The sequence below is a fragment of the Notolepis coatsorum genome, assembly GCF_963971535.1.
Source record: "Notolepis coatsorum genome assembly, chromosome: 5".
Taxonomy (NCBI): domain Eukaryota; kingdom Metazoa; phylum Chordata; class Actinopteri; order Aulopiformes; family Paralepididae; genus Notolepis; species Notolepis coatsorum.
In genome coordinates, this window is record NC_140169.1 from 12,988,010 (window position 1) to 13,013,522 (window position 25,513).

At 38.6% G+C, this 25,513-nt stretch overlaps 1 protein-coding gene across 1 annotated transcript in view; it reads left to right on the plus strand.

The window, feature by feature from the left end:
• Positions 1–25,513, plus strand: part of LOC311229269 (amyloid-beta A4 protein-like) — a gene marked incomplete at its 5' end in the record, with an annotated part of 75,419 nt that overhangs the window by 47,186 nt on the left and 2,720 nt on the right. Inside the window, 4 exons of the mRNA XM_084315334.1 lie at positions 2,482–2,535; positions 17,026–17,073; positions 24,628–24,719; positions 24,833–24,979. Of these exons, the coding sequence (XP_084171460.1) occupies positions 2,482–2,535; positions 17,026–17,073; positions 24,628–24,719; positions 24,833–24,979 (341 nt within the window). The remainder of the gene's footprint in view (positions 1–2,481; positions 2,536–17,025; positions 17,074–24,627; positions 24,720–24,832; positions 24,980–25,513) is intronic.

Sequence of the window (25,513 nt, forward strand, 5' to 3'; positions counted from 1 at the left end):
AACCACGGTAACACACTCACACTCACACATAACCAGTGATGCCAGTAACGCGTTACTAAGTAACGCGTTATTGTAATCTGATTACTTTTCCCCGAAAATAGTAATCTAACGCGTTAATCTTTAAAAGCCAGTAATCTGATTGCAGTTACTTGTCCAAGTGGCTGTGCGTTACTATTTCGTTACTATCTCATCATAAATTCATAGTGCAGGCGGAATGCAGTATTTTATTTCGTTTTCGACAGTCAAAAATACATTTTGAGCTGTTTTTCTTATTTGGGAGTGACGTCGTGTGGCAGTGAAAGGGTTACACAAGAATGTGTCCCGCGGCGTGACTGGACCCTCTGTCTGTGTGTGACTCTGCTTTGGTCCAATCACATTCCCCATCCACAGTCTGCGAATCAGAGGCAGAGTAGGGCGGGTCTTCACAGCACGTCATGTGACATATGCGCCAATCGTGTGACAGCAGGGCTCCGTCGTTACAGCCTCGTCTGCACGGAGAATTCCACCCCAAAACGCTCGTCTAAACGCAAAATTAAAAGTGAAACCGCAAGACGACTTTTGCGGTTTCTGTTCAGACTTCCATCCCAAAACGCTTGTCTAAACGTAGCCTCAGTCACTACTTCACGTTTGTGTCAGCTAAGCCGGGTGAAAAAAACATTCATATGCGGAGGAAACAAAATACTGTCTACCGCTAAAAACAGCACATCCAATTGCATTGAAAGCATCTGGAATCACAACACTAGCCGACGCTTCGACTAGGTACAGGAGGACTCGGAGGTCCACCAGCCAAACAGCAAAAGAGAGAGATTGTTTCTTTCCCTTTTGATTAATGTATATTTGATGGTGGCAGAGCAAAAGCTCTTATTTGCCAGATTTACAGTTAATTTACATGTTAAAGAGAGACTGATTGTATGTTTATAGAGAGACATTTATAAAAACAATTTAATAGTTACAGTTGATATAATTGAATAGTTCAGCCTGCATTTGTTAGATGTGATACACTGGTTTTGTAAAACCACTGGCTGGCTGCTCTAATGCTGTGAGCATCATAGACTGTTGCTTTACCATACTTGATGGTACAGAAGCTGAAGCACTAGTTTAACAATTTACGTTATGTGCAGAGAAACAAGTTAAAAACAATTTATGCACTTTCAATAAAGCGTTTAAAAAAACTGTTGGGGGAACGACGACGACTTCGTAACCTAGTTACTTTCAAAGTAACTAAGTTACTCTGATAATCAAGTAATCAGTAAAGTAACTTAGATTACTTTTTAAAGGAGTAATCAGTAATCAGTAATCAGATTACTTTTACAAGTAATCTGTGGCATCACTGCACATAACACACAGCCCAACACAGAGAACCACGGTAACACACTCACACATAACACACAGCCCAAACACAGAGAACCACGGTAACACACTCACACATAACACACAGCCCAAACACAGAGAACCACGGTAACACACTCACACATAACACACAGCCCAAACACAGAGAACCACGGTAACACACTCACACATAACACACAGCCCAACACGGAGAACCACGGTAACACACAGCCCAACATGGAGAACCACGGTAACACACTCACACATAACACACAGCCCAACACGGAGAACCACGGTAACACACAGCCCAACATGGAGAACCACGGTAACACACAGCCCAACATGGAGAACCACGGTAACACACTCACACATAACACACAGCCCAACACAGAGAACCACGGTAACACACTCACACATAACACACAGCCCAACACGGAGAACCACGGTAACACACTCACACTCACACATAACACACAGCCCAACACGGAGAACCACGGTAATACACTCACACTCACACATAACACACAGCCCAACACGGAGAACCACGGTAACACACTCACACTCACACATAACACACAGCCCAACACGGAGAACCACGGTAACACACTCACACTCACACATAACACACAGCCCAACACGGAGAACCACGGTAACACACTCACACTCACACATAACACACAGCCCAACACGGAGAACCACGGTAACACACTCACACTCACACATAACACACAGCGGATATGTACTGTATATTCCAAGAGCTTTGCTCCAAAAAATGTATTATCAAAACATTTGAAAGACGTGATTCCTGCTGCTTCAAACTGCTTGCTGGTGGTAAAGTGAACATGTCTGTAGTTATAAACTGCTTGCTGGTGGTAAAGTGAACATGTCTGTAGTTATAAACTGCTTGCTGGTGGTAAAGTGAACATGTCTGTAGTTATAAACTCCTTGCTGGTGGTAAAGTGAACATGTCTGTAGTTATAAACTCCTTACTGGTGGTAAAGTGAACATGTCTGTAGTTATAAACTCCTTGCTGGTGGTAAAGTGAACATGTCTGTAGTTATAAACGGCAATGTAGTCATTTTTAAGAGGTGGATATTAGTACAGTTTGGAGGTAAACCAGGTCTCTCTCTCTCTCTTCTTTGTCTTTTGCAGTTGAACCCGTTGATGCCCGTCCAGTTCCTGATAGGGACCTCCCAACACGACCAGGTAGGTGTGAGTGAGTGTGTAAGTGAGGGCCCTTTCTCACTCACCTATTCGGTTCCATTCCATTTCGTTCTAGTCCATTCCGAGATCTGATGCGAACTCCCCCCCCCCTCTCCCCCCTCTAGTTTGCGTACACACTGCAGTCTTGTTTCGTTCCGGGTTCTGTTTACGGTTTGCCTTTTGAGCGTTTACGCTTGCCGTAGGTGATGATGTCACGTTCGAAAATGTAAACACAGGAAGTGTTAACATGGCGCTGGAGACTGAATGCTGATATAAAATTAATAAATAAGCAATAAATATGAAGTTATATTTGAACCTCTGTTGTCAAGCCTTGTCAATATAACCCACCCCATTTTATCACGAATGGATAGTGTTGTAGAGTTCGCTTTTGAGCGTTTCCCAGGGCTAACGCTAAGCTAACGGTTAACGCTAGTTAGCTTAGCCTAGTCTAGTTTCAAGTTTCAAGTTTCTTTAATAGTTGTCATACAGAAGTACAGAATACTTTTATACAAAATGCTTCTTACTGTTACGCTCCAGAGACTGTGCAAGACAAGATAAGTATGAAATAAAATAACATAGTATAGCATGTAAATTAGAAGTAAAAAATGAGGTCACAGTGTTCAGTATAGACATATGTACAATGTTCGATGCAGAATAGACGTAACTGAGTTACCATATAATATACAATACTATGCAGTGTACTAATATACAATACTATATAGTGCAAGGCAGAAATGGGATGAGGTGCAATTTAGGTACAATTTACAGTAGGTGTACGAGTTGTAGTGCAAATCCTTTATCAATAAATATAAAGTGTGTTTGTGTGATCTAAAGTGTGGAGAGTGGGTGCTGCAGTGTGTTGTTTGTTTAAGTGAGTGTGTGCGTGTGGGTGTGTGTGCTGTGTGCATTTGATGGTTGTTGCATAGTGTTTATTGTTCGTTTAGCAGCCTGATGGCCTGGGGATAGAAGCTTCTTCTAAGTCTTTCTGTGCTCGCCTTAAGACTCCGGTATCGCTTGCCTGACCGCAGCAGTTCAAAGAGGCAGTTGTTCGGGTGGCTCGAGTCCTTAATAATTCTCTTAGCCTTCCCCCTGCACCGCTTGTTGTAAATGTTCTGGAGGGTGGGAAGCCCCCCTCCAATTGTGCGTTCGGCTGAACGTGTCACTCTTTGTAGTCTGCTACGGTCTTGTGCAGTGCTATTCCCAAACCAGGAGGTGATGTTGCCAGTCAGGATGCTCTCTATTGTACATGAGTAGAAGTTCCTAAGGATCTTCTGACTGACTTGGAACTTCCTTAGGCGCCTGAGGAAGTAGAGGCGTTGTCGTGCCTTCTTCACAACACTGTCAATGTGTGTGGTCCATGTCAAGTCCTCGGATATGTGGGCTCCGAGGTACTTGAAACTGTTCACTCTCTCAACCGGTGCCCCGTCGATGCTGAGGGGGCTGTAGTCCTTGACCCCCGACCTCCTGAAGTCCACAATCATCTCTTTTGTTTTGCTGACGTTCAGGGAGAGGCAGTTCTCCTGACACCACTGTGACAGATTCTCTACCTCTTCCAGGTAGGCCCTCTCGTCGTTGGCAGAGATCAGGCCCACCACTACTGTGTCATCAGCAAATTTTATGATTGTGTTGTTGTTCCGCTGTGCCACGCAGTCATGTGTGTACAGGGAGTAGAGGAGGGGGCTCAGAACACAGCCCTGGGGGGCCCCTATGTTGAGCGTGATGGATGAGGAGGTGCAGTTGCCTGCTCTTACCACCTGGGGTCTGCCCGTCAGGAAGTCCAAGACCCACTGGCAGCACTTTCTTTTCAGCAAAGAACGTGCAATAAACAAAACGGATACATTCACTGTGTGTTCTGCCTGTCATTTGTTGATGAAACAAAACTAACATCAACACAAGTGACCACCAAGAGCGGATAGTTTAGTCTCAAAAAAGATCGGTGACTTTTGTTAGCTACATTGTTAGCTGCGTGCTAACGTGAATGGAAGATGCCATTATAACAGTATAGCATTGTGGCTAGAAGCTAACGTTAGCTCACGCTAGTTAGCCAGCACCAAACTGATGATATCGGGAGCCATCAGTAGCTAGATAACATTAGAGACAACACTGTGTGTATTAAACAACGGTGAATAGATGACTGGGCCATTTGTTTAATGCTTGTTAAGATCGAAAGAGGAGCTCTGAGCTAGCAGGGTCCGTCTGATAGCTAACGTTAGCCAGCTGCTCATGCAATCGCCGAATCGGTAATGCTAGCAGAATGAATGGATGTAAACTTTATTTAACATATTGCATATGGGTACAATACAATACGGCTCAATACAAACAATTGTTAAGGGAATGCAGACTGTTGTAGCTTGGACTGGGGTCCTTATAACAATAACTTCATGTTTTCATCCACTTGTTTTTGGTTGAGGTCTGAACTCTCAAATTGCCCATAAATATCGTTTTTGTGGGTATTCTCCAGTTGTTGCTGTGTGTGGTGTTATCTGCCCAAAATTCAAGCAAGCATGACAGTAACGACATTGTGTGTGTCACGCCCCCCGCACCCGCACGGCGCGATTCTGAGACCACCTAATCCAACTGATCCCGTTCAGCGGGGGGTAAAACGAATCAGCGCCGTTTCGCATCGCAAAAGGGGTGAGTGAGAACACTCCCCCCCGTTCTCGGGAGCAGTGATTCGATCTCCAAACGTGAGTGAGAAAGGGCCCTGAGAAGGGGGGGGGGGGGGGGAGACTGTATATATACATTATTAATTTATGTTTGTGTGTTCTATTGTGTTTTAATGTGTCAGAGAGAGAGAACATTGTAGATGAAGTAGAGAGAGAGAGAGCAGTGTATATGAAGTAGAGAGAGAGAGCAGTTTATATGAAGTAGAGAGAGAGCAGTTTATATGAAGTAGAGAGAGCAGTTTATATGGAGTAGAGAGAGAGAGCAGTTTATATGAAGTAGAGAGAGCAGTTTATATGAAGTAGAGAGATCAGTTTATATGAAGTAGAGAGATCAGTTTATATGAAGTAGAGAGATCAGTTTATATGAAGTAGAGAGAGCAGTTTATATGAAGTAGAGAGAGAGCAGTTTATATGAAGTAGAGAGAGAGAGAGCAGTTTATATTAAGTAGAGAGAGAGAGCAGTTTATATGAAGTAGAGACAGCAGTTTATATGAAGTAGAGAGAGAGCAGTTTATATGAAGTAGAGAGAGAGCAGTTTATATGAAGTAGGGAGAGAGAGCAGTTTATATGAAGTAGAGAGAGAGCAGTTTATATGAAGTAGAGAGAGAGCAGTTTATATGAAGTAGAGAGAGAGATCAGTGTATATGAAGTAGAGAGAGAGCAGTTTATATGGAGTAGAGAGAGAGAGCAGTTTATATGAAGTAGAGTGAGAGCAATTTATATGAAGTAGAGAGAGAGCAGTTTATATGAAGTAGAGAGAGAGCAGTTTATATGAAGTAGAGAGAGAGCAGTTTATATTAAGTAGAGAGAGAGAGCAGTTTATATGAAGTAGAGAGAGAGAGCAGTTTATATGAAGTAGAGAGAGAGAGCAGTTTATATGAAGTAGAGAGAGAGCAGTTTATATGAAGTAGAGAGAGAGCAGTTTATATGAAGTAGAGAGAGCAGTTTATATGAAGTAGAGAGAGAGAGCAGTTTATATGAAGTAGAGAGAGAGCAGTTTATATGAAGTAGAGAGAGAGCAGTTTATATGAAGTAGAGAGAGAGCAGTTTATATGAAGTAGAGAGAGAGCAGTTTATATGGAGTAGAGAGAGAGCAGTTTATATGAAGTAGAGAGAGCAGTTTATATGAAGTAGAGAGAGAGCAGTTTATATGAAGTAGAGAGAGAGCAGTTTATATGAAGTAGAGAGAGACCAGTTTATATGAAGTAGAGAGAGAGCAGTTTATATGAAGTAGAGAGAGAGCAGTTTATATGGAGTAGAGAGAGCAGTTTATATGAAGTAGGGAGAGCAGTTTATATGAAGTAGAGAGAGAGCAGTTTATATGAAGTAGAGAGAGAGAGCAGTTTATATGAAGTAGAGAGAGAGAGCAGTTTATATGAAGTAGAGAGAGCAGTTTATATGAAGTAGAGAGAGAGAGCAGTTTATATGAAGTAGAGAGAGAAGTTTATATGGAGTAGAGAGAGAGCAGTTTATATGAAGTAGAGAGAGAGAGCAGTTTATATGAAGTAGAGAGAGAGCAGTTTATATGAAGTAGAGAGAGAGAGCAGTTTATATGGAGTAGAGAGAGAGAGAGCAGTTTATATGAAGTAGAGAGAGAGCAGTTTATATGAAGTAGAGAGAGAGCAGTTTATATGAAGTAGAGGGAGAGCAGTTTATATGAAGTAGAGAGAGAGCAGTTTATATGAAGTAGAGTGAGAGAGCAGTTTATATGAAGTAGAGAGAGAGCAGTTTATATGAAGTAGAGAGAGAGCAGTTTATATGAAGTAGAGAGAGAGCAGTTTATATGAAGTAGAGAGAGAGCAGTTTATATGAAGTAGAGAGAGAGCAGTTTATATGAAGTAGAGAGAGCAGTTTATATGAAGTAGAGAGAGAGAGCAGTTTATATGAAGTAGAGAGAGCAGTTTATATGAAGTAGAGAGAGAGAGCAGTTTATATGAAGTAGAAAGAGAGCAGTTTATATGAAGTATAGAGATCAGTTTATATGAAGTAGAGAGAGCAGTTTATATGAAGTAGAGAGAGAGCAGTTTATATGAAGGTAGAGAGAGAGAGCAGTTTATATGAAGGTAGAGAGAGCAGTTTATATGAAGTAGAGAGAGCAGTTTATATGAAGGTAGAGAGAGAGCAGTTTATATGAAGTAGAGAGAGCAGTTTATATGAAGTAGAGAGAGCAGTTTATATGAAGTAGAGATAGCAGTTTATATGGAGTAGAGAGAGCAGTTTATATGGAGTAGAGAGAGCAGTTTATATGAAGTAGAGAGAGCAGTTTATATGGAGTAGAGAGAGCAGTTTATATGGAGTAGAGAGAGAGCAGTTTATATGAAGTAGAGAGAGAGCAGTTTATATGAAGTAGAGAGAGATCAGTTTATATGAAGTAGAGAGAGAGAGCAGTTTATATGGAGTAGAGAGAGATCAGTTTATATGTAGAGAGAGCAGTTTATATGGAGTAGAGAGAGAGCAGTTTATATGAAGTAGAGAGAGCAGTTTATATGAAGTAGAGAGAGCAGTTTATATGGAGTAGAGAGAGCAGTTTATATGAAGTAGAGAGAGCAGTTTATATGGAGTAGAGAGAGATCAGTTTATATGAAGTAGAGAGAGAGAGCAGTTTATATGAAGTAGAGAGAGAGCAGTTTATATGAAGTAGAGAGAGAGCAGTTTATATGAAGTAGAGAGAGAGCAGTTTATATGAAGTAGAGAGAGAGCAGTTTATATGGAGTAGAGAGAGAGCAGTTTATATGGAGTAGAGAGAGAGCAGTTTATATGAAGTAGAGAGAGGGCAGTTTATATGGAGTAGAGAGAGAGAGAGCAGTTTATATGAAGTAGAGAGAGAGCAGTTTATATGGAGTAGAGAGAGAGAGCAGTTTATATGAAGTAGAGAGAGAGCAGTTTATATGGAGTAGAGAGAGAGCAGTTTATATGAAGTAGAGAGAGGGCAGTTTATATGGAGTAGAGAGAGAGAGAGCAGTTTATATGAAGTAGAGAGAGAGCAGTTTATATGAAGTAGAGAGAGAGAGATCAGTTTATATTAAGTAGAGAGAGAGAGCAGTTTATATGAAGTAGAGAGAGAGCAGTTTATATGAAGTAGAGAGAGAGCAGTTTATATGAAGTAGAGAGATCAGTTTATATGAAGTAGAGAGAGAGAGCAGTTTATATGAAGTAGAGAGAGAGAGCAGTTTATATGAAGTAGAGAGAGCAGTTTATATGAAGTAGAGAGAGAGGGCAGTTTATATGAAGTAGAGAGAGAAGTTTATATGAAGTAGAGAGAGAGCAGTTTATATGAAGTAGAGAGAGAGCAGTTTATATGGAGTAGAGAGAGAGCAGTTTATATGAAGTAGAGAGAGCAGTTTATATGGAGTAGAGAGAGATCAGTTTATATGAAGTAGAGAGAGAGAGCAGTTTATATGAAGTAGAGAGAGAGCAGTTTATATGAAGTAGAGAGAGAGCAGTTTATATGAAGTAGAGAGAGAGCAGTTTATATGAAGTAGAGAGAGAGCAGTTTATATGGAGTAGAGAGAGAGCAGTTTATATGGAGTAGAGAGAGGGCAGTTTATATGGAGTAGAGAGAGAGAGAGCAGTTTATATGAAGTAGAGAGAGAGCAGTTTATATGGAGTAGAGAGAGTGAGAGCAGTTTATATGAAGTAGAGAGAGAGCAGTTTATATGGAGTAGAGAGAGAGCAGTTTATATGAAGTAGAGAGAGGGCAGTTTATATGGAGTAGAGAGAGAGAGCAGTTTATATGAAGTAGAGAGAGAGCAGTTTATATGAAGTAGAGAGAGAGAGATCAGTTTATATTAAGTAGAGAGAGAGAGCAGTTTATATGAAGTAGAGAGAGAGCAGTTTATATGAAGTAGAGAGAGAGCAGTTTATATGAAGTAGAGAGATCAGTTTATATGAAGTAGAGAGAGAGCAGTTTATATGAAGTAGAGAGAGAGAGCAGTTTATATGAAGTAGAGAGAGCAGTTTATATGAAGTAGAGAGAGAGGGCAGTTTATATGAAGTAGAGAGAGAAGTTTATATGAAGTAGAGAGAGAGCAGTTTATATGAAGTAGAGAGAGAGCAGTTTATATGAAGTAGAGTGAGAGAGAGCAGTTTACATGAAGTAGAGAGAGAGAGCAGTTTATATGAAGTAGAGAGAGAGCAGTTTATATGAAGTAGAGAGAGGGCAGTTTATATGAAGTAGAGAGAGAGCAGTTTATATGGAGTAGAGAGAGAGCAGTTTATATGGAGTAGAGAGAGAGCAGTTTATATGAAGTAGAGAGAGGGCAGTTTATATGGAGTAGAGAGAGAGAGAGCAGTTTATATGAAGTAGAGAGAGAGCAGTTTATATGGAGTAGAGAGAGAGAGCAGTTTATATGAAGTAGAGAGAGAGCAGTTTATATGGAGTAGAGAGAGAGCAGTTTATATGAAGTAGAGAGAGGGCAGTTTATATGGAGTAGAGAGAGAGAGAGCAGTTTATATGAAGTAGAGAGAGAGCAGTTTATATGAAGTAGAGAGAGAGAGATCAGTTTATATTAAGTAGAGAGAGAGAGCAGTTTATATGAAGTAGAGAGAGAGCAGTTTATATGAAGTAGAGAGAGAGCAGTTTATATGAAGTAGAGAGATCAGTTTATATGAAGTAGAGAGAGAGAGCAGTTTATATGAAGTAGAGAGAGAGAGCAGTTTATATGAAGTAGAGAGAGCAGTTTATATGAAGTAGAGAGAGAGGGCAGTTTATATGAAGTAGAGAGAGAAGTTTATATGAAGTAGAGAGAGAGCAGTTTATATGAAGTAGAGAGAGAGCAGTTTATATGAAGTAGAGTGAGAGAGAGCAGTTTACATGAAGTAGAGAGAGAGAGCAGTTTATATGAAGTAGAGAGAGAGCAGTTTATATGAAGTAGAGAGAGGGCAGTTTATATGAAGTAGAGAGAGAGCAGTTTATATGAAGTAGAGAGAGAGCAGTTTATATGAAGTAGAGAGAGAGCAGTTTATATGAAGTAGAGGGAGGGCAGTTTATATGAAGTAGAGAGAGAGAGCAGTTTATATGAAGTAGAGAGAGAGAGAGCAGTTTATATGAAGTAGAGAGAGAGAGCAGTTTATATGAAGTAGAGAGAGAGAGAGCAGTTTATATGAAGTAGAGAGAGGGCAGTTTATATGAAGTAGAGAGAGAGCAGTTTATATGAAGTAGAGAGAGAGCAGTTTATATGAAGTAGAGAGAGAGCAGTTTATATGAAGTAGAGAGAGCAGTTTATATGAAGTAGAGAGAGCAGTTTATATGAAGTAGAGATAGAGAGCAGTTTATATGAAGTAGAGAGCAGTTTATATGAAGTAAAGAGAGAGCAGTTTATATGAAGTAGAGAGCAGTTTATATGAAGTATAGAGAGAGCAGTTTATATGAAGTAGAGAGAGAGGGCAGTTTATATGAAGTAGAGAGAGAGAGCAGTTTATATGAAGTAGAGTGAGAGCAGTTTATATGAAGTAGAGAGAGAGCAGTTTATATGAAGTAGAGAGAGAGCAGTTTATATGAAGTAGAGAGAGAGAGCAGTTTATATGAAGTAGAGAGAGAGCAGTTTATATGAAGTAGAGAGAGAGAGCAGTTTATATGAAGTAGAGAGAGAGCAGTTTATATGAAGGAGAGAGAGATCAGTTTATATGAAGTAGAGTGAGAGCAGTTTATATGAAGTAGAGCGAGAGCAGTTTATATGAAGTAGAGAGAGAGCAGTTTATATGAAGTAGAGAGAGAGCAGTTTATATGAAGTAGAGAGAGAGCAGTTTATATGAAGTAGAGAGAGAGCAGTTTTTATGAAGTAGAGAGAGAGAGCAGTTTATATGAAGTAGAGAGAGAGCAGTTTATATGAAGTAGAGAGCGAGCAGTTTATATGAAGTAGAGAGAGAGAGCAGTTTATATGAAGTATAGAGAGAGCAGTTTATATGAAGTAGAGAGAGAGCAGTTTATATGAAGTAGAGAGAGAGCAGTTTATATGAAGTAGAGAGCGAGCAGTTTATATGAAGTAGAGAGAGAGAGCAGTTTATATGAAGTATAGAGAGAGCAGTTTATATGAAGTAGAGAGAGAGCAGTTTATATGAAGTAGAGAGAGAGAGAGCAGTTTATATGAAGTAGAGAGAGAGAGCAGTTTATATGAAGTAGAGAGAGAGAGAGAGCAGTTTATATGAAGTAGAGAGAGGGCAGTTTATATGAAGTCGAGAGAGAGCAGTTTATATGAAGTAGAGAGAGAGCAGTTTATATGAAGTAGAGAGAGAGCAGTTTATATGAAGTAGAGAGAGAGCAGTTTATATGAAGTAGAGAGAGCAGTTTATATGAAGTAGAGAGAGAGCAGTTTATATGAAGTAGAGAGAGAGCAGTTTATATGAAGTAGAGAGAGAGCAGTTTATATGAAGTAGAGAGAGAGCAGTTTATATGAAGTAGAGAGAGAGCAGTTTATATGGAGTAGAGAGAGAGCAGTTTATATGGAGTAGAGAGAGCAGTTTATATGAAGTAGAGAGAGGGCAGTTTATATGGAGTAGAGAGAGAGAGAGCAGTTTATATGAAGTAGAGAGAGAGCAGTTTATATGGAGTAGAGAGAGAGAGCAGTTTATATGAAGTAGAGAGAGAGCAGTTTATATGGAGTAGAGAGAGAGCAGTTTATATGAAGTAGAGAGAGGGCAGTTTATATGGAGTAGAGAGAGAGAGAGCAGTTTATATGAAGTAGAGAGAGAGCAGTTTATATGAAGTAGAGAGAGAGAGATCAGTTTATATTAAGTAGAGAGAGAGAGCAGTTTATATGAAGTAGAGAGAGAGCAGTTTATATGAAGTAGAGAGAGAGCAGTTTATATGAAGTAGAGAGATCAGTTTATATGAAGTAGAGAGAGAGAGCAGTTTATATGAAGTAGAGAGAGAGAGCAGTTTATATGAAGTAGAGAGAGCAGTTTATATGAAGTAGAGAGAGAGGGCAGTTTATATGAAGTAGAGAGAGAAGTTTATATGAAGTAGAGAGAGCAGTTTATATGGAGTAGAGAGAGAGCAGTTTATATGAAGTAGAGAGAGCAGTTTATATGGAGTAGAGAGAGATCAGTTTATATGAAGTAGAGAGAGAGAGCAGTTTATATGAAGTAGAGAGAGAGCAGTTTATATGAAGTAGAGAGAGAGCAGTTTATATGAAGTAGAGAGAGAGCAGTTTATATGAAGTAGAGAGAGAGCAGTTTATATGGAGTAGAGAGAGAGCAGTTTATATGGAGTAGAGAGAGAGCAGTTTATATGAAGTAGAGAGAGGGCAGTTTATATGGAGTAGAGAGAGAGAGAGCAGTTTATATGAAGTAGAGAGAGAGCAGTTTATATGGAGTAGAGAGAGAGAGCAGTTTATATGAAGTAGAGAGAGAGCAGTTTATATGGAGTAGAGAGAGAGCAGTTTATATGAAGTAGAGAGAGAGATCAGTTTATATGAAGTAGAGAGAGAGCAGTTTATATGAAGTAGAGAGAGAGCAGTTTATATGGAGTAGAGAGAGAGAGAGCAGTTTATATGAAGTAGAGAGAGGGCAGTTTATATGGAGTAGAGAGAGAGAGAGCAGTTTATATGAAGTAGAGAGAGAGCAGTTTATATGAAGTAGAGAGAGAGATCAGTTTATATTAAGTAGAGAGAGAGAGCAGTTTATATGAAGTAGAGAGAGAGCAGTTTATATGAAGTAGAGAGAGAGAGCAGTTTATATGAAGTAGAGAGAGAGAGCAGTTTATATGAAGTAGAGAGAGAGCAGTTTATATGAAGTAGAGAGAGAGAGCAGTTTATATGAAGTAGAGAGAGAGAGCAGTTTATATGAAGTAGAGAGAGAGCAGTTTATATGAAGTAGAGAGAGAGCAGTTTATATGGAGTAGAGAGAGAGAGCAGTTTATATGAAGTAGAGAGAGAGCAGTTTATATGAAGTAGAGAGATCAGTTTATATGAAGTAGAGAGAGAGCAGTTTATATGAAGTAGAGAGAGAGAGCAGTTTATATGAAGTAGAGAGAGCAGTTTATATGAAGTAGAGAGAGAGGGCAGTTTATATGAAGTAGAGAGAGAAGTTTATATGAAGTAGAGAGAGAGCAGTTTATATGAAGTAGAGAGAGAGCAGTTTATATGAAGTAGAGTGAGAGAGAGCAGTTTACATGAAGTAGAGAGAGAGAGCAGTTTATATGAAGTAGAGAGAGAGCAGTTTATATGAAGTAGAGAGAGGGCAGTTTATATGAAGTAGAGAGAGAGCAGTTTATATGGAGTAGAGAGAGAGCAGTTTATATGGAGTAGAGAGAGAGCAGTTTATATGAAGTAGAGAGAGGGCAGTTTATATGGAGTAGAGAGAGAGAGAGCAGTTTATATGAAGTAGAGAGAGAGCAGTTTATATGGAGTAGAGAGAGAGAGCAGTTTATATGAAGTAGAGAGAGAGCAGTTTATATGGAGTAGAGAGAGAGCAGTTTATATGAAGTAGAGAGAGGGCAGTTTATATGGAGTAGAGAGAGAGAGAGCAGTTTATATGAAGTAGAGAGAGAGCAGTTTATATGAAGTAGAGAGAGAGATCAGTTTATATTAAGTAGAGAGAGAGAGCAGTTTATATGAAGTAGAGAGAGAGCAGTTTATATGAAGTAGAGAGAGAGCAGTTTATATGAAGTAGAGAGATCAGTTTATATGAAGTAGAGAGAGAGAGCAGTTTATATGAAGTAGAGAGAGAGAGCAGTTTATATGAAGTAGAGAGAGCAGTTTATATGAAGTAGAGAGAGAGGGCAGTTTATATGAAGTAGAGAGAGAAGTTTATATGAAGTAGAGAGAGAGCAGTTTATATGAAGTAGAGAGAGAGCAGTTTATATGAAGTAGAGTGAGAGAGAGCAGTTTACATGAAGTAGAGAGAGAGAGCAGTTTATATGAAGTAGAGAGAGAGCAGTTTATATGAAGTAGAGAGAGGGCAGTTTATATGAAGTAGAGAGAGAGCAGTTTATATGAAGTAGAGAGAGAGCAGTTTATATGAAGTAGAGAGAGAGCAGTTTATATGAAGTAGAGGGAGGGCAGTTTATATGAAGTAGAGAGAGAGAGCAGTTTATATGAAGTAGAGAGAGAGAGAGCAGTTTATATGAAGTAGAGAGAGAGAGCAGTTTATATGAAGTAGAGAGAGAGAGAGCAGTTTATATGAAGTAGAGAGAGGGCAGTTTATATGAAGTAGAGAGAGAGCAGTTTATATGAAGTAGAGAGAGAGCAGTTTATATGAAGTAGAGAGAGAGCAGTTTATATGAAGTAGAGAGAGAGCAGTTTATATTAAGTAGAGAGAGCAGTTTATATGAAGTAGAGAGAGCAGTTTATATGAAGTAGAGATAGAGAGCAGTTTATATGAAGTAGAGAGCAGTTTATATGAAGTAAAGAGAGAGCAGTTTATATGAAGTAGAGAGCAGTTTATATGAAGTATAGAGAGAGCAGTTTATATGAAGTAGAGAGAGAGGGCAGTTTATATGAAGTAGAGAGAGAGAGCAGTTTATATGAAGTAGAGTGAGAGCAGTTTATATGAAGTAGAGAGAGAGCAGTTTATATGAAGTAGAGAGAGAGCAGTTTATATGAAGTAGAGAGAGAGAGCAGTTTATATGAAGTAGAGAGAGAGCAGTTTATATGAAGTAGAGAGAGAGAGCAGTTTATATGAAGTAGAGAGAGAGCAGTTTATATGAAGTAGAGAGAGAGAGCAGTTTATATGAAGTAGAGAGAGAGCAGTTTATATGAAGGAGAGAGAGATCAGTTTATATGAAGTAGAGTGAGAGCAGTTTATATGAAGTAGAGAGAGAGCAGTTTATATGAAGTAGAGAGAGAGCAGTTTATATGAAGTAGAGAGAGAGCAGTTTATATGAAGTAGAGAGAGAGAGCAGTTTATATGAAGTAGAGAGAGAGCAGTTTATATGAAGGAGAGAGAGATCAGTTTATATGAAGTAGAGTGAGAGCAGTTTATATGAAGTAGAGCGAGAGAGCAGTTTATATGAAGTAGAGAGAGAGAGCAGTTTATATGAAGTAGAGTGAGAGCAGTTTATATGAAGTAGAGAGAGAGCAGTTTATATGAAGTAGAGAGAGAGCAGTTTATATGAAGTAGAGAGAGAGAGCAGTTTATATGAAGTAGAGAGAGAGCAGTTTATATGAAGTAGAGAGAGAGAGCAGTTTATATGAAGTAGAGAGAGAGCAGTTTATATGAAGGAGAGAGAGATCAGTTTATATGAAGTAGAGTGAGAGCAGTTTATATGAAGTAGAGCGAGAGCAGTTTATATGAAGTAGAGAGAGAGCAGTTTATATGAAGTAGAGAGAGAGCAGTTTATATGAAGTAGAGAGAGAGCAGTTTATATGAAGTAGAGAGAGAGAGAGCAGTTTATATGAAGTAGAGAGAGAGCAGTTTATATGAAGTAGAGAGCGAGCAGTTTATATGAAGTAGAGAGAGAGAGCAGTTTATATGAAGTATAGAGAGAGCAGTTTATATGAAGTAGAGAGAGAGCAGTTTATATGAAGTAGAGAGAGAGCAGTTTATATGAAGTAGAGAGCGAGCAGTTTATATGAAGTAGAGAGAGAGAGCAGTTTATATGAAGTATAGAGAGAGCAGTTTATATGAAGTAGAGAGAGAGCAGTTTATATGAAGTAGAGAGAGAGAGAGCAGTTTATATGAAGTAGAGAGAGAGAGCAGTTTATATGAAGTAGAGAGAGAGAGAGCAGTTTATATGAAGTAGAGAGAGGGCAGTTTATATGAAGTCGAGAGAGAGCAGTTTATATGAAGTAGAGAGAGAGCAGTTTATATGAAGTAGAGAGAGAGCAGTTTATATGAAGTAGAGAGAGAGCAGTTTATATGAAGTAGAGAGAGCAGTTTATATGAAGTAGAGAGAGAGCAGTTTATATGAAGTAGAGATAGAGAGCAGTTTATATTAAGTAGAGAGCAGTTTATATGAAGTAGAGAGAGAGCAGTTTATATGAAGTAGAGAGCAGTTTATATGAAGTAGAGAGAGAGCAGTTTATATGAAGTAGAGAGAGAGGGCAGGTTATATGAAGTAGAGAGCAGTTTATATGAAGTAGAGAGAGAGCAGTTTATATGAAGTAGAGAGAGAGAGCAGTTTATATGAAGTAGAGAGAGAGCAGTTTATATGAAGTAGAGTGAGAGCAGTTTATATGAAGTAGAGAGAGAGAGCAGTTTATATGAAGTAGAGAGAGAGCAGTTTATATGAAGTAGAGAGAGAGAGCAGTTTATATGAAGTAGAGAGAGAGCAGTTTATATGAAGTAGAGAGAGAGAGCAGTTTATATGAAGTAGAGAGAGAGCAGTTTATATGAAGTAGAGAGAGAGCAGTTTATATGAAGTAGAGAGAGAGAGCAGTTTATATGAAGTAGAGAGAGAGCAGTTTATATGGGAGGCAGAAGATGGACAATACTGATTATGATTATCTAAAGCTCATAAAAAAGAATGTGATGTTAGACAAGAGTTGCACTTTTAAGTTTAATTGTGTAGATGAGCGGGAAGTAAGGAAGATGTTGAAGTCCCTTCCTGAACATAGCTCAGTAGGTACTGACATGCTAGATAGTAAGGTACTTGGCCTGGAAGCTGACTATGTTTATGGTCCGATATGTCATATATTAAATGCATGCTTAATGAAAGGTGTTTATCCCACTGTCTGGAAAGATGGTAAAATTATTCCCTTACCTAAAGATGGCAGACTAGCACTCACTGGGAAGAACAGTAGACCTATCGCTATTCTCCCAGTTCTCAGTAAACTGATGGAGAGAATAGTCCACTCACAAATACAGGATTACTTTGACTGTAATGGCTTGAACACAAGTTTTCAACATGCTTACAAACCTAATCATTCCACTTGTTCTGCCCTTACAGTAATGACAGATGACTGGCTCAAGGAAATTGATAACTCAAAGATGACTGGTGCAGTATTACTTGATTTTAGTGCTGCATTCGATGTCATAGACCATGATCTGCTCATCGGTAAATTAGAATGCTATGGGTTTTGTCCAACAGCCATCATATTTATGAAGAGTTATCTCACAAGTAGGACACAAAGGGTTTATTACACTGGCAGCTGGTCTCACTCTAAGGTCTTAGACTGCGGGGTCCCGCAAGGGAGCTGCCTTGGACCACTCCTATACGCCATCTTCACAAACGACTTACCATCAGTTCTGTGTAAAGCAACTGTACAAATGTATGCTGATGATTCCACATTGTACTATGCTGCAAAAACTGTCAGTGAACTGGACAATGTTTTATCAGCTGAGTTAAATGTGGTGTTTGATTGGATAAAACGGAATAAGTTGGTACTAAACATCTCAAAAACCAAATAAATTATCTTGGGTTTGAGTCATAAATTGGCATCAATACCAAAAATTTGTTTGAACGTGTCTGATGAACCCATAGAACAGGTAAATAAAGTAAAATTACTGGGCATAATAATTGATAGCCAGCTGTCATGGGCAGAACACATTGATACCATAGTGAAGAAGATGGGGAGTGGTATCTCCATGGTGAGGAAATGTCTTTCTTATGTCCCTACATATATTGTGGGACAGGTGGCGAAATCTTAAATTTTATGTCACCTAGATTATTGTGCACCAGTATGGTCCTCTGCATCCAAAGGTCAACTAAAGAAATTGCAACCTGCCCAGAACAGAGCTGCAAGGTTAGTTTTACATTGTTCCATGAGAACAAACACCATCACTATGCACCGGCAACTCTCATGGTTAACGGTAGAGAATAGGCTGGTTTTCAACACAGTTAAATTTTTCAGGAACACTGGGTCTCATTCTCGAACGAAGTTACGACAAAATATTTCGTCTTAGCCAGATTTCGGCCTATTTAAGACATATTAGGGCTGGGAGTGGGAGTCTTCAAGTTTTCCTGAGATCTTATTTGAGAGCAGATCTAAGAGTGCTGAGGAGCACACTTAAATATGCTCTCAGCCCACGATCAAATCTCATGATTGATTGACTAATTTAAAATGTTATTATAACTTGACAGACTGTGTTCTCATAGTGATTCCTTCACGTCAACGCTACAGGCCTCCTTGAAATTAATTACTTAATCATAATTAAAATAAATATGACAATATTTGTACGATAAGAAATTACGAATTTGATGTCGGAAAAATAAATAATATGGATTCATCTGATCACAGGGCAGCTGGATTAACCATATCTGAACCAGCTATTTTGGACAAATAATTACTCAGATATTCAAACACAATTATGGAATTATTGTGGAATGATTGAAAATAATAATAATTGAATGCCTTCTGTGGAATTTGTATTTCTTATTTGTTACACATCTGTTTTAATGATTAATTATATACATTTGAAAGAATGCAGGTCAACATGCAATGTATCCCATTGATTGGTATACAATGGGACAGACCTTTGTTTGATTGATTGATTGAAAACTTTATTAACAGATTGCAGAATGGGTACAGTACAGTACAGCTCAATTACATAAGGGGATGCAGACCAGAGAAAGAATTTCGTCTTGTTTACATCAGGGTCCCCCATTTTCAATTCATCATAACATATATGACACACATGACACAGATAGACAGTACTGCTACATCTATGCATTTATGACATACCAGATTTGCAAATACAGTACTGTTTGTGATACAAAAAGAGTCCAGAAAAGAGAGTACATTTGACGTAGAAACTGTTGGAGGAGGTTGGGTAGGGATGGGTGGGGGATAGACTTACACTGTACAAGCAAAACTGTACATTGTAATATTGACAAAACCATACTTGGTCATTTACTGTACATTGGAGGGGGTTGATATAGCTATAAACCTGCATTCCTTCGAATATATCATTAATCAATTAAACTTATATTGAAATACACTATATAGCCTATACACCAACACTGAAATGACAGTGGATAAATAAATAAGAACTAAAGCTAATCGGTGGAAATAGACTGCATTAATATTCCATAACAAGTCTTGTGTGCGCCTACGAATGAACAGTAGCCTATAGGCTTATGGAATAATAAGCCATACTGTGTTCATTCATTACGCCCGCCGTAGGCTATATATATTATATGTCATTCATTCATTCATATACAGTACTGCGCGTGTGTGTGTGTCTGTGTGTGCGCGCGCTGCGGCAGGTCTGTACCGCAAGCTGTATATGATGCCAATACATTAATCTAATCTAGTTTTGATGGGCGCAAGCGTGATTACGAAACCTAGCCGCATTTCTCGGAGACGCTCTCTGATTGGCACTGACTGACGCTAGATTTCGTAATCACGCGGCTCGCAAAGCACTTCCGCCATTCCATTTCACACCGCTGCGTAACCAGTTGCCTTATAAGGAACTATGGAGGCGGTGTTTTGTATGCAAATGAGCTGAACGGGAAAGCGCTTTGGAGTTTACGACAGAATGCCATTCTCCAAGCAGATATCAGATCATATAATTTCTGCGACCGTTTCAGCCACTTAGACATATCTCCAGCACGTTCAGGACTCAGAGTGTACTTGTCATAGATTATGTCTCAGTGGTTCCAAGATAAGTCTTCCAGAATATATCTTTGGAAAATTTTCGGGAATGAGACCCACTGTCTTTTCGTCTCAACCTGTTTTCTTATACAAACAAATTGTCAGATGCAGTCAGGTTCATTCTTATTTTACTAGGTCAGCTGATGATGGACAGATTATGTTACCACGTCCAAAATCAAATGCTTTAAAGAGGACTGTTGTTTATCGTGCCATCAATCATTGGAATAACTGCCCAAGTAAATTGAATAGTAAAGTGTCTTTCAAATACCACCTGAGAATGCACTACTTAAATATGTGAGCAAAATATTCTGATGTTGATAATGATGTCTACAATGTTTTACTGTTTTTAGACAATGTTACAATGTTTTTAGATAATGATGTCTACAATGTTTTACTGTTTTTAGATTATCATTGTTAATTGTGATTGTCATATGTATCTTATGTTGTTATGTTTTGTGTTTTGTGTTGTCTTTCTATGTGGACCCCAGGAAGACTAGCTCGCCACTTAGGTGACAGCTAATGGGGATCCTTTTTAAACAATAAACAATATATGAAGTAGAGAGAGAGCAGTTTATATGAAGTAGAGAGAGAGAGAGGGCAGTTTATATGAAGTAGAGAGAGCAGTTTATATGAAGTAGAGAGAGAGCAGTTTATATGAAGTAGAGTGAGAGCAGTTTATATGAAGTAGAGAGAGCAGTTTATATGAAGTAGAGAGAGAGAGCAGTTTATATGAAGTAGAGAGAGAGCAGTTTATATGAAGTAGAGAGAGCAGTTTATATGAAGTAGAGAGAGAGAGCAGTTTATATGAAGTAGAGAGAGCAGTTTATATGAAGTAGAGAGAGAGCAGTTTATATGAAGTAGAGAGAGAGCAGTTTATATGAAGTAGAGAGAGAGCAGTTTATATGAAGTAGAGTGAGAGCAGTTTATATGAAGTAGAGAGAGCAGTTTATATGAAGTAGAGAGAGAGAGCAGTTTATATGAAGTAGAGAGAGAGAGCAGTTTATATGAAGTAGAGAGAGAGCAGTTTATATGAAGTAGAGAGAGAGAGCAGTTTATATGAAGTAGAGAGAGATCAGTTTATATGAAGTAGAGAGAGAGCAGTTTATATGAAGTAGAGAGAGAGCAGTTTATATGAAGTAGAGAGAGAGCAGTTTATATGAAGTAGAGAGAGAGCAGTTTATATGAAGTAGAGAGAGATAGAGGGCAGTTTATATGAAGTAGAGAGAGAGCAGTTTATATGAAGTAGAGTGAGAGAGAGCAGTTTATATGGAGTAGAGAGAGAGCAGTTTATATGAAGTAGAGAGAGAGCAGTTTATATGAAGTAGAGAGAGCAGTTTATATGAAGTAGAGAGAGAGCAGTTTATATGAAGTAGAGAGAGAGCAGTTTATATGAAGTAGAGAGAGAGCAGTTTATATGAAGTAGGGAGAGAGCAGTTTATATGAAGTAGAGAGAGAGAGCAGTTTATATGAAGTAGAGAGATATCAGTTTATATGAAGTAGAGAGAGAGAGCAGTTTATATGAAGTAGAGAGAGCAGTTTATATGAAGTAGAGAGAGAGAGCAGTTTATATGAAGTAGAGAGAGAGCAGTTTATATGAAGTAGAGAGAGAGCAGTTTATATGAAGTAGAGAGAGAGCAGTTTATATGAAGTAGAGAGAGAGAGCAGTTTATATGAAGTAGAGAGAGAGCAGTTTATATGAAGTAGAGAGAGAGCAGTTTATATGAAGTAGAGAGAGATCAGTTTATATAAAGTGGTGAGAGCAGTTTATATGAAGTAGAGAGAGAGCAGTTTATATGAAGTAGAGAGAGCAGTTTATATGAAGTAGAGTGAGAGAGAGCAGTTTATATGGAGTAGAGTGAGAGAGAGCAGTTTATATGAAGTAGAGAGAGAGCAGTTTATATGAAGTAGAGAGAGAGCAGTTTATATGAAGTAGAGAGAGAGAGTAGTTTATATGAAGTAGAGAGAGAGCAGTTTATATGAAGTAGAGAGAGAGCAGTTTATATGGAGTAGAGAGAGAGAGCAGTTTATATGAAGTAGAGAGAGAGAGAGCAGTTTATATGAAGTAGAGAGAGAGAGAGCAGTTTATATGAAGTAGAGAGAGAGCAGTTTATATGAAGTAGAGAGCAGTTTATATGAAGTAGAGAGAGGGCAGTTTATATGAAGTAGAGAGAGAGCAGTTTATATGAAGTAGAGAGAGAGCAGTTTATATGAAGTAGAGAGAGAGCAGTTTATATGAAGTAGAGAGAGCAGTTTATATGAAGTAGAGAGAGCAGTTTATATGAAGTAGAGATAGAGAGCAGTTTATATGAAGTAGAGAGCAGTTTATATGAAGTAGAGAGAGAGCAGTTTATATGAAGTAGAGAGCAGTTTATATGAAGTATAGAGAGAGCAGTTTATATGAAGTAGAGAGAGAGGGCAGTTTATATGAAGTAGAGAGAGAGAGCAGTTTATATGAAGTAGAGTGAGAGCAGCTTATATGAAGTAGAGAGAGAGAGCAGTTTATATGAAGTAGAGAGAGAGCAGTTTATATGAAGTAGAGAGAGAGAGCAGTTTATATGAAGTAGAGAGAGAGCAGTTTATATGAAGTAGAGAGAGAGAGCAGTTTATATGAAGTAGAGAGAGAGCAGTTTATATGAAGGAGAGAGAGAGCAGTTTATATGAAGTAGAGTGAGAGCAGTTTATATGAAGTAGAGAGAGAGCAGTTTATATGAAGTAGAGAGAGAGCAGTTTATATGAAGTAGAGAGAGAGAGCAGTTTATATGAAGTAGAGAGAGAGCAGTTTATATGAAGTAGAGAGAGAGCAGTTTATATGAAGTAGAGAGAGAGCAGTTTATATGAAGTAGAGAGAGAGCAGTTTATATGAAGTAGAGAGAGAGCAGTTTATATGGAGTAGAGAGAGCAGTTTATATGAAGTAGAGAGAGAGCAGTTTATATGAAGTAGAGAGAGAGCAGTTTATATGAAGTAGAGAGAGAGAGCAGTTTATATGAAGTAGAGAGAGGGAGAGCAGTTTATATGAAGTAGAGAGAGAGAGCAGTTTATATGAAGTAGAGAGAGAGAGAGCAGTTTATATGAAGTAGAGAGAGAGAGCAGTTTATATGAAGTAGAGAGAGAGCAGTTTATATGAAGTAGAGAGAGAGCAGTTTATATGAAGTAGAGAGAGAGCAGTTTATATGAAGTAGAGAGAGAGCAGTTTATATGAAGTAGAGAGAGCAGTTTATATGAAGTAGAGAGAGCAGTTTATATGAAGTAGAGATAGAGAGCAGTTTATATGAAGTAGAGAGAGAGCAGTTTATATGAAGTAGAGAGAGAGCAGTTTATATGAAGTAGAGAGAGAGCAGTTTATATGAAGGAGAGAGAGCAGTTTATATGAAGTAGAGAGAGAGCAGTTTATATGAAGTAGAGAGAGAGCAGTTTATATGAAGTAGAGAGAGAGGGCAGTTTATATGAAGTAGAGAGAGAGAGCAGTTTATATGAAGTAGAGTGAGAGCAGTTTATATGAAGTAGAGAGAGAGAGCAGTTTATATGAAGTAGAGAGAGAGCAGTTTATATGAAGTAGAGAGAGAGAGCAGTTTATATGAAGTAGAGAGAGAGCAGTTTATATGAAGTAGAGAGAGAGCAGTTTATATGAAGTAGAGAGAGAGCAGTTTATATGAAGGAGAGAGAGAGCAGTTTATATGAAGTAGAGTGAGAGCAGTTTATATGAAGTAGAGAGAGAGAGCAGTTTATATGAAGTAGAGAGAGAGCAGTTTATATGAAGTAGAGAGAGAGCAGTTTATATGAAGTAGAGAGAGAGCAGTTTATATGAAGTAGAGAGAGAGAGCAGTTTATATGAAGTAGAGAGAGAGCAGTTTATATGAAGTAGAGAGAGAGAGCAGTTTATATGAAGTAGAGAGAGCAGTTTATATGAAGTAGAGAGAGAGGGCAGTTTATATGAAGTAGAGAGAGCAGTTTATATGAAGTAGAGTGAGAGCAGTTTATATGAAGTAGAGAGAGAGAGCAGTTTATATGAAGTAGAGAGAGAGCAGTTTATATGAAGTAGAGAGAGAGCAGTTTATATGAAGTAGAGAGAGAGCAGTTTATATGAAGTAGAGAGAGAGAGCAGTTTATATGGAGTAGAGAGAGAGCAGTTTATATGAAGTAGAGAGAGCAGTTTATATGGAGTAGATAGAGAGAGCAGTTTATATGAAATAGAGAGAGAGCAGTTTATATGAAGTAGAGTGAGAGAGAGCAGTTTATATGGAGTAGAGAGAGCAGTTTATATGAAGTAGAGAGAGAGAAGTTTATATGGAGTAGAGAGAGCAGTTTATATGAAGTAGAGTGAGAGAGAGCAGTTTATATGGAGTAGAGAGAGCAGTTTATATGAAGTAGAGAGAGAGAAGTTTATATGAAGTAGAGAGAGAGAAGTTTATATGGAGTAGAGAGAGCAGTTTATATGAAGTAGATAGAGAGCAGTTTATATGAAGTAGAGAGAGAGCAGTTTATATGAAGTAGAGAGAGAGCAGTTTATATGAAGTAGAGTGAGAGAGAGCAGTTTATATGAAGTAGAGAGAGAGCAGTTTATATGAAGTAGAGTGAGAGAGAGCAGTTTATATGGAGTAGAGTGAGAGAGAGCAGTTTATATGGAGAGAGAGCAGTTTATATGGAGTAGAGTGAGAGAGAGCAGTTTATATGGAGTAGAGTGAGAGAGAGCAGTTTATATGGAGTAGAGTGAGAGAGAGCAGTTTATATGGAGTAGAGAGAGAGAGCAGTTTATATGGAGTAGTGAGAGAGAGCAGTTTATATGAAGGTAGAGAGAGAGCAGTTTATATGAAGGTAGAGAGAGAGAGCAGTTTATATGAAGGTAGAGAGAGAGAGCAGTTTATATGAAGGTAGAGAGAGAGAGTGGGATATATATGTATATACATGAATGTGTACTGTATGTAGTGTTTCCATGCTGCGTTTCCTGTGCTTTCAGTCTCCGCTCTGAAGCCAGAGGAGATGCCAGAGGTGCGGATGGAGACAGAGGAACGACAAAGTGCTGGATACGAGGTGCATCACCAGAAACTGGTACAAAAAAAGCACTTTCACCACCATCGAATGACCGTTTGAGTCATTCGAGACACCATGTCGTGCGACGGGCCGATTTTAGATTTGTTTTTGTCGTCTTTTCCCCCCGACAGGTGTTCTTCGCTGAAGACGTGGGCTCCAACAAGGGCGCCATCATCGGACTGATGGTCGGCGGGGTCGTCATAGCGACCGTCATCGTCATCACCTTGGTGATGCTGAGAAAGAAGCAGTACACGTCCATCCATCACGGAGTCATCGAGGTAGGAGTAGAGCGCATGACACTATACTGACTCTAATCCATATGGTCTATATATCTATAGCTAATCCATATGGTCTATATATATCTATAGGAATCCATATGGTCTATATATCTATAGGAATCCATATTGTCTATATATCTATAGGAATCCATATGGTCTATATATTTATAGCTAATCCATATGGTCTATATATCTATAGCTAATCCATATGGTCTATATAGCTAGCTACTCCGTATGGTCTATATATCTATAGTAATCCATATGGTATATATCTATAGCTAATCCCTATGGTCTATATATCTATAGTAATCCATATGGTCTATATATCTATAGTAATCTATATGGTCTATATATCTAGCTACTCCGTATGGTCTATATATCTATAGTAATCCATATGGTCTATATATCTAGCTACTCCGTATGGTCTATATATCTATAGTAATCCATATGGTCTATATATCTATAGGAATCCATATGGTCTATATATCTATAGCTAATCCATATGGTCTATAGGAATCCATATGGTCTATATAT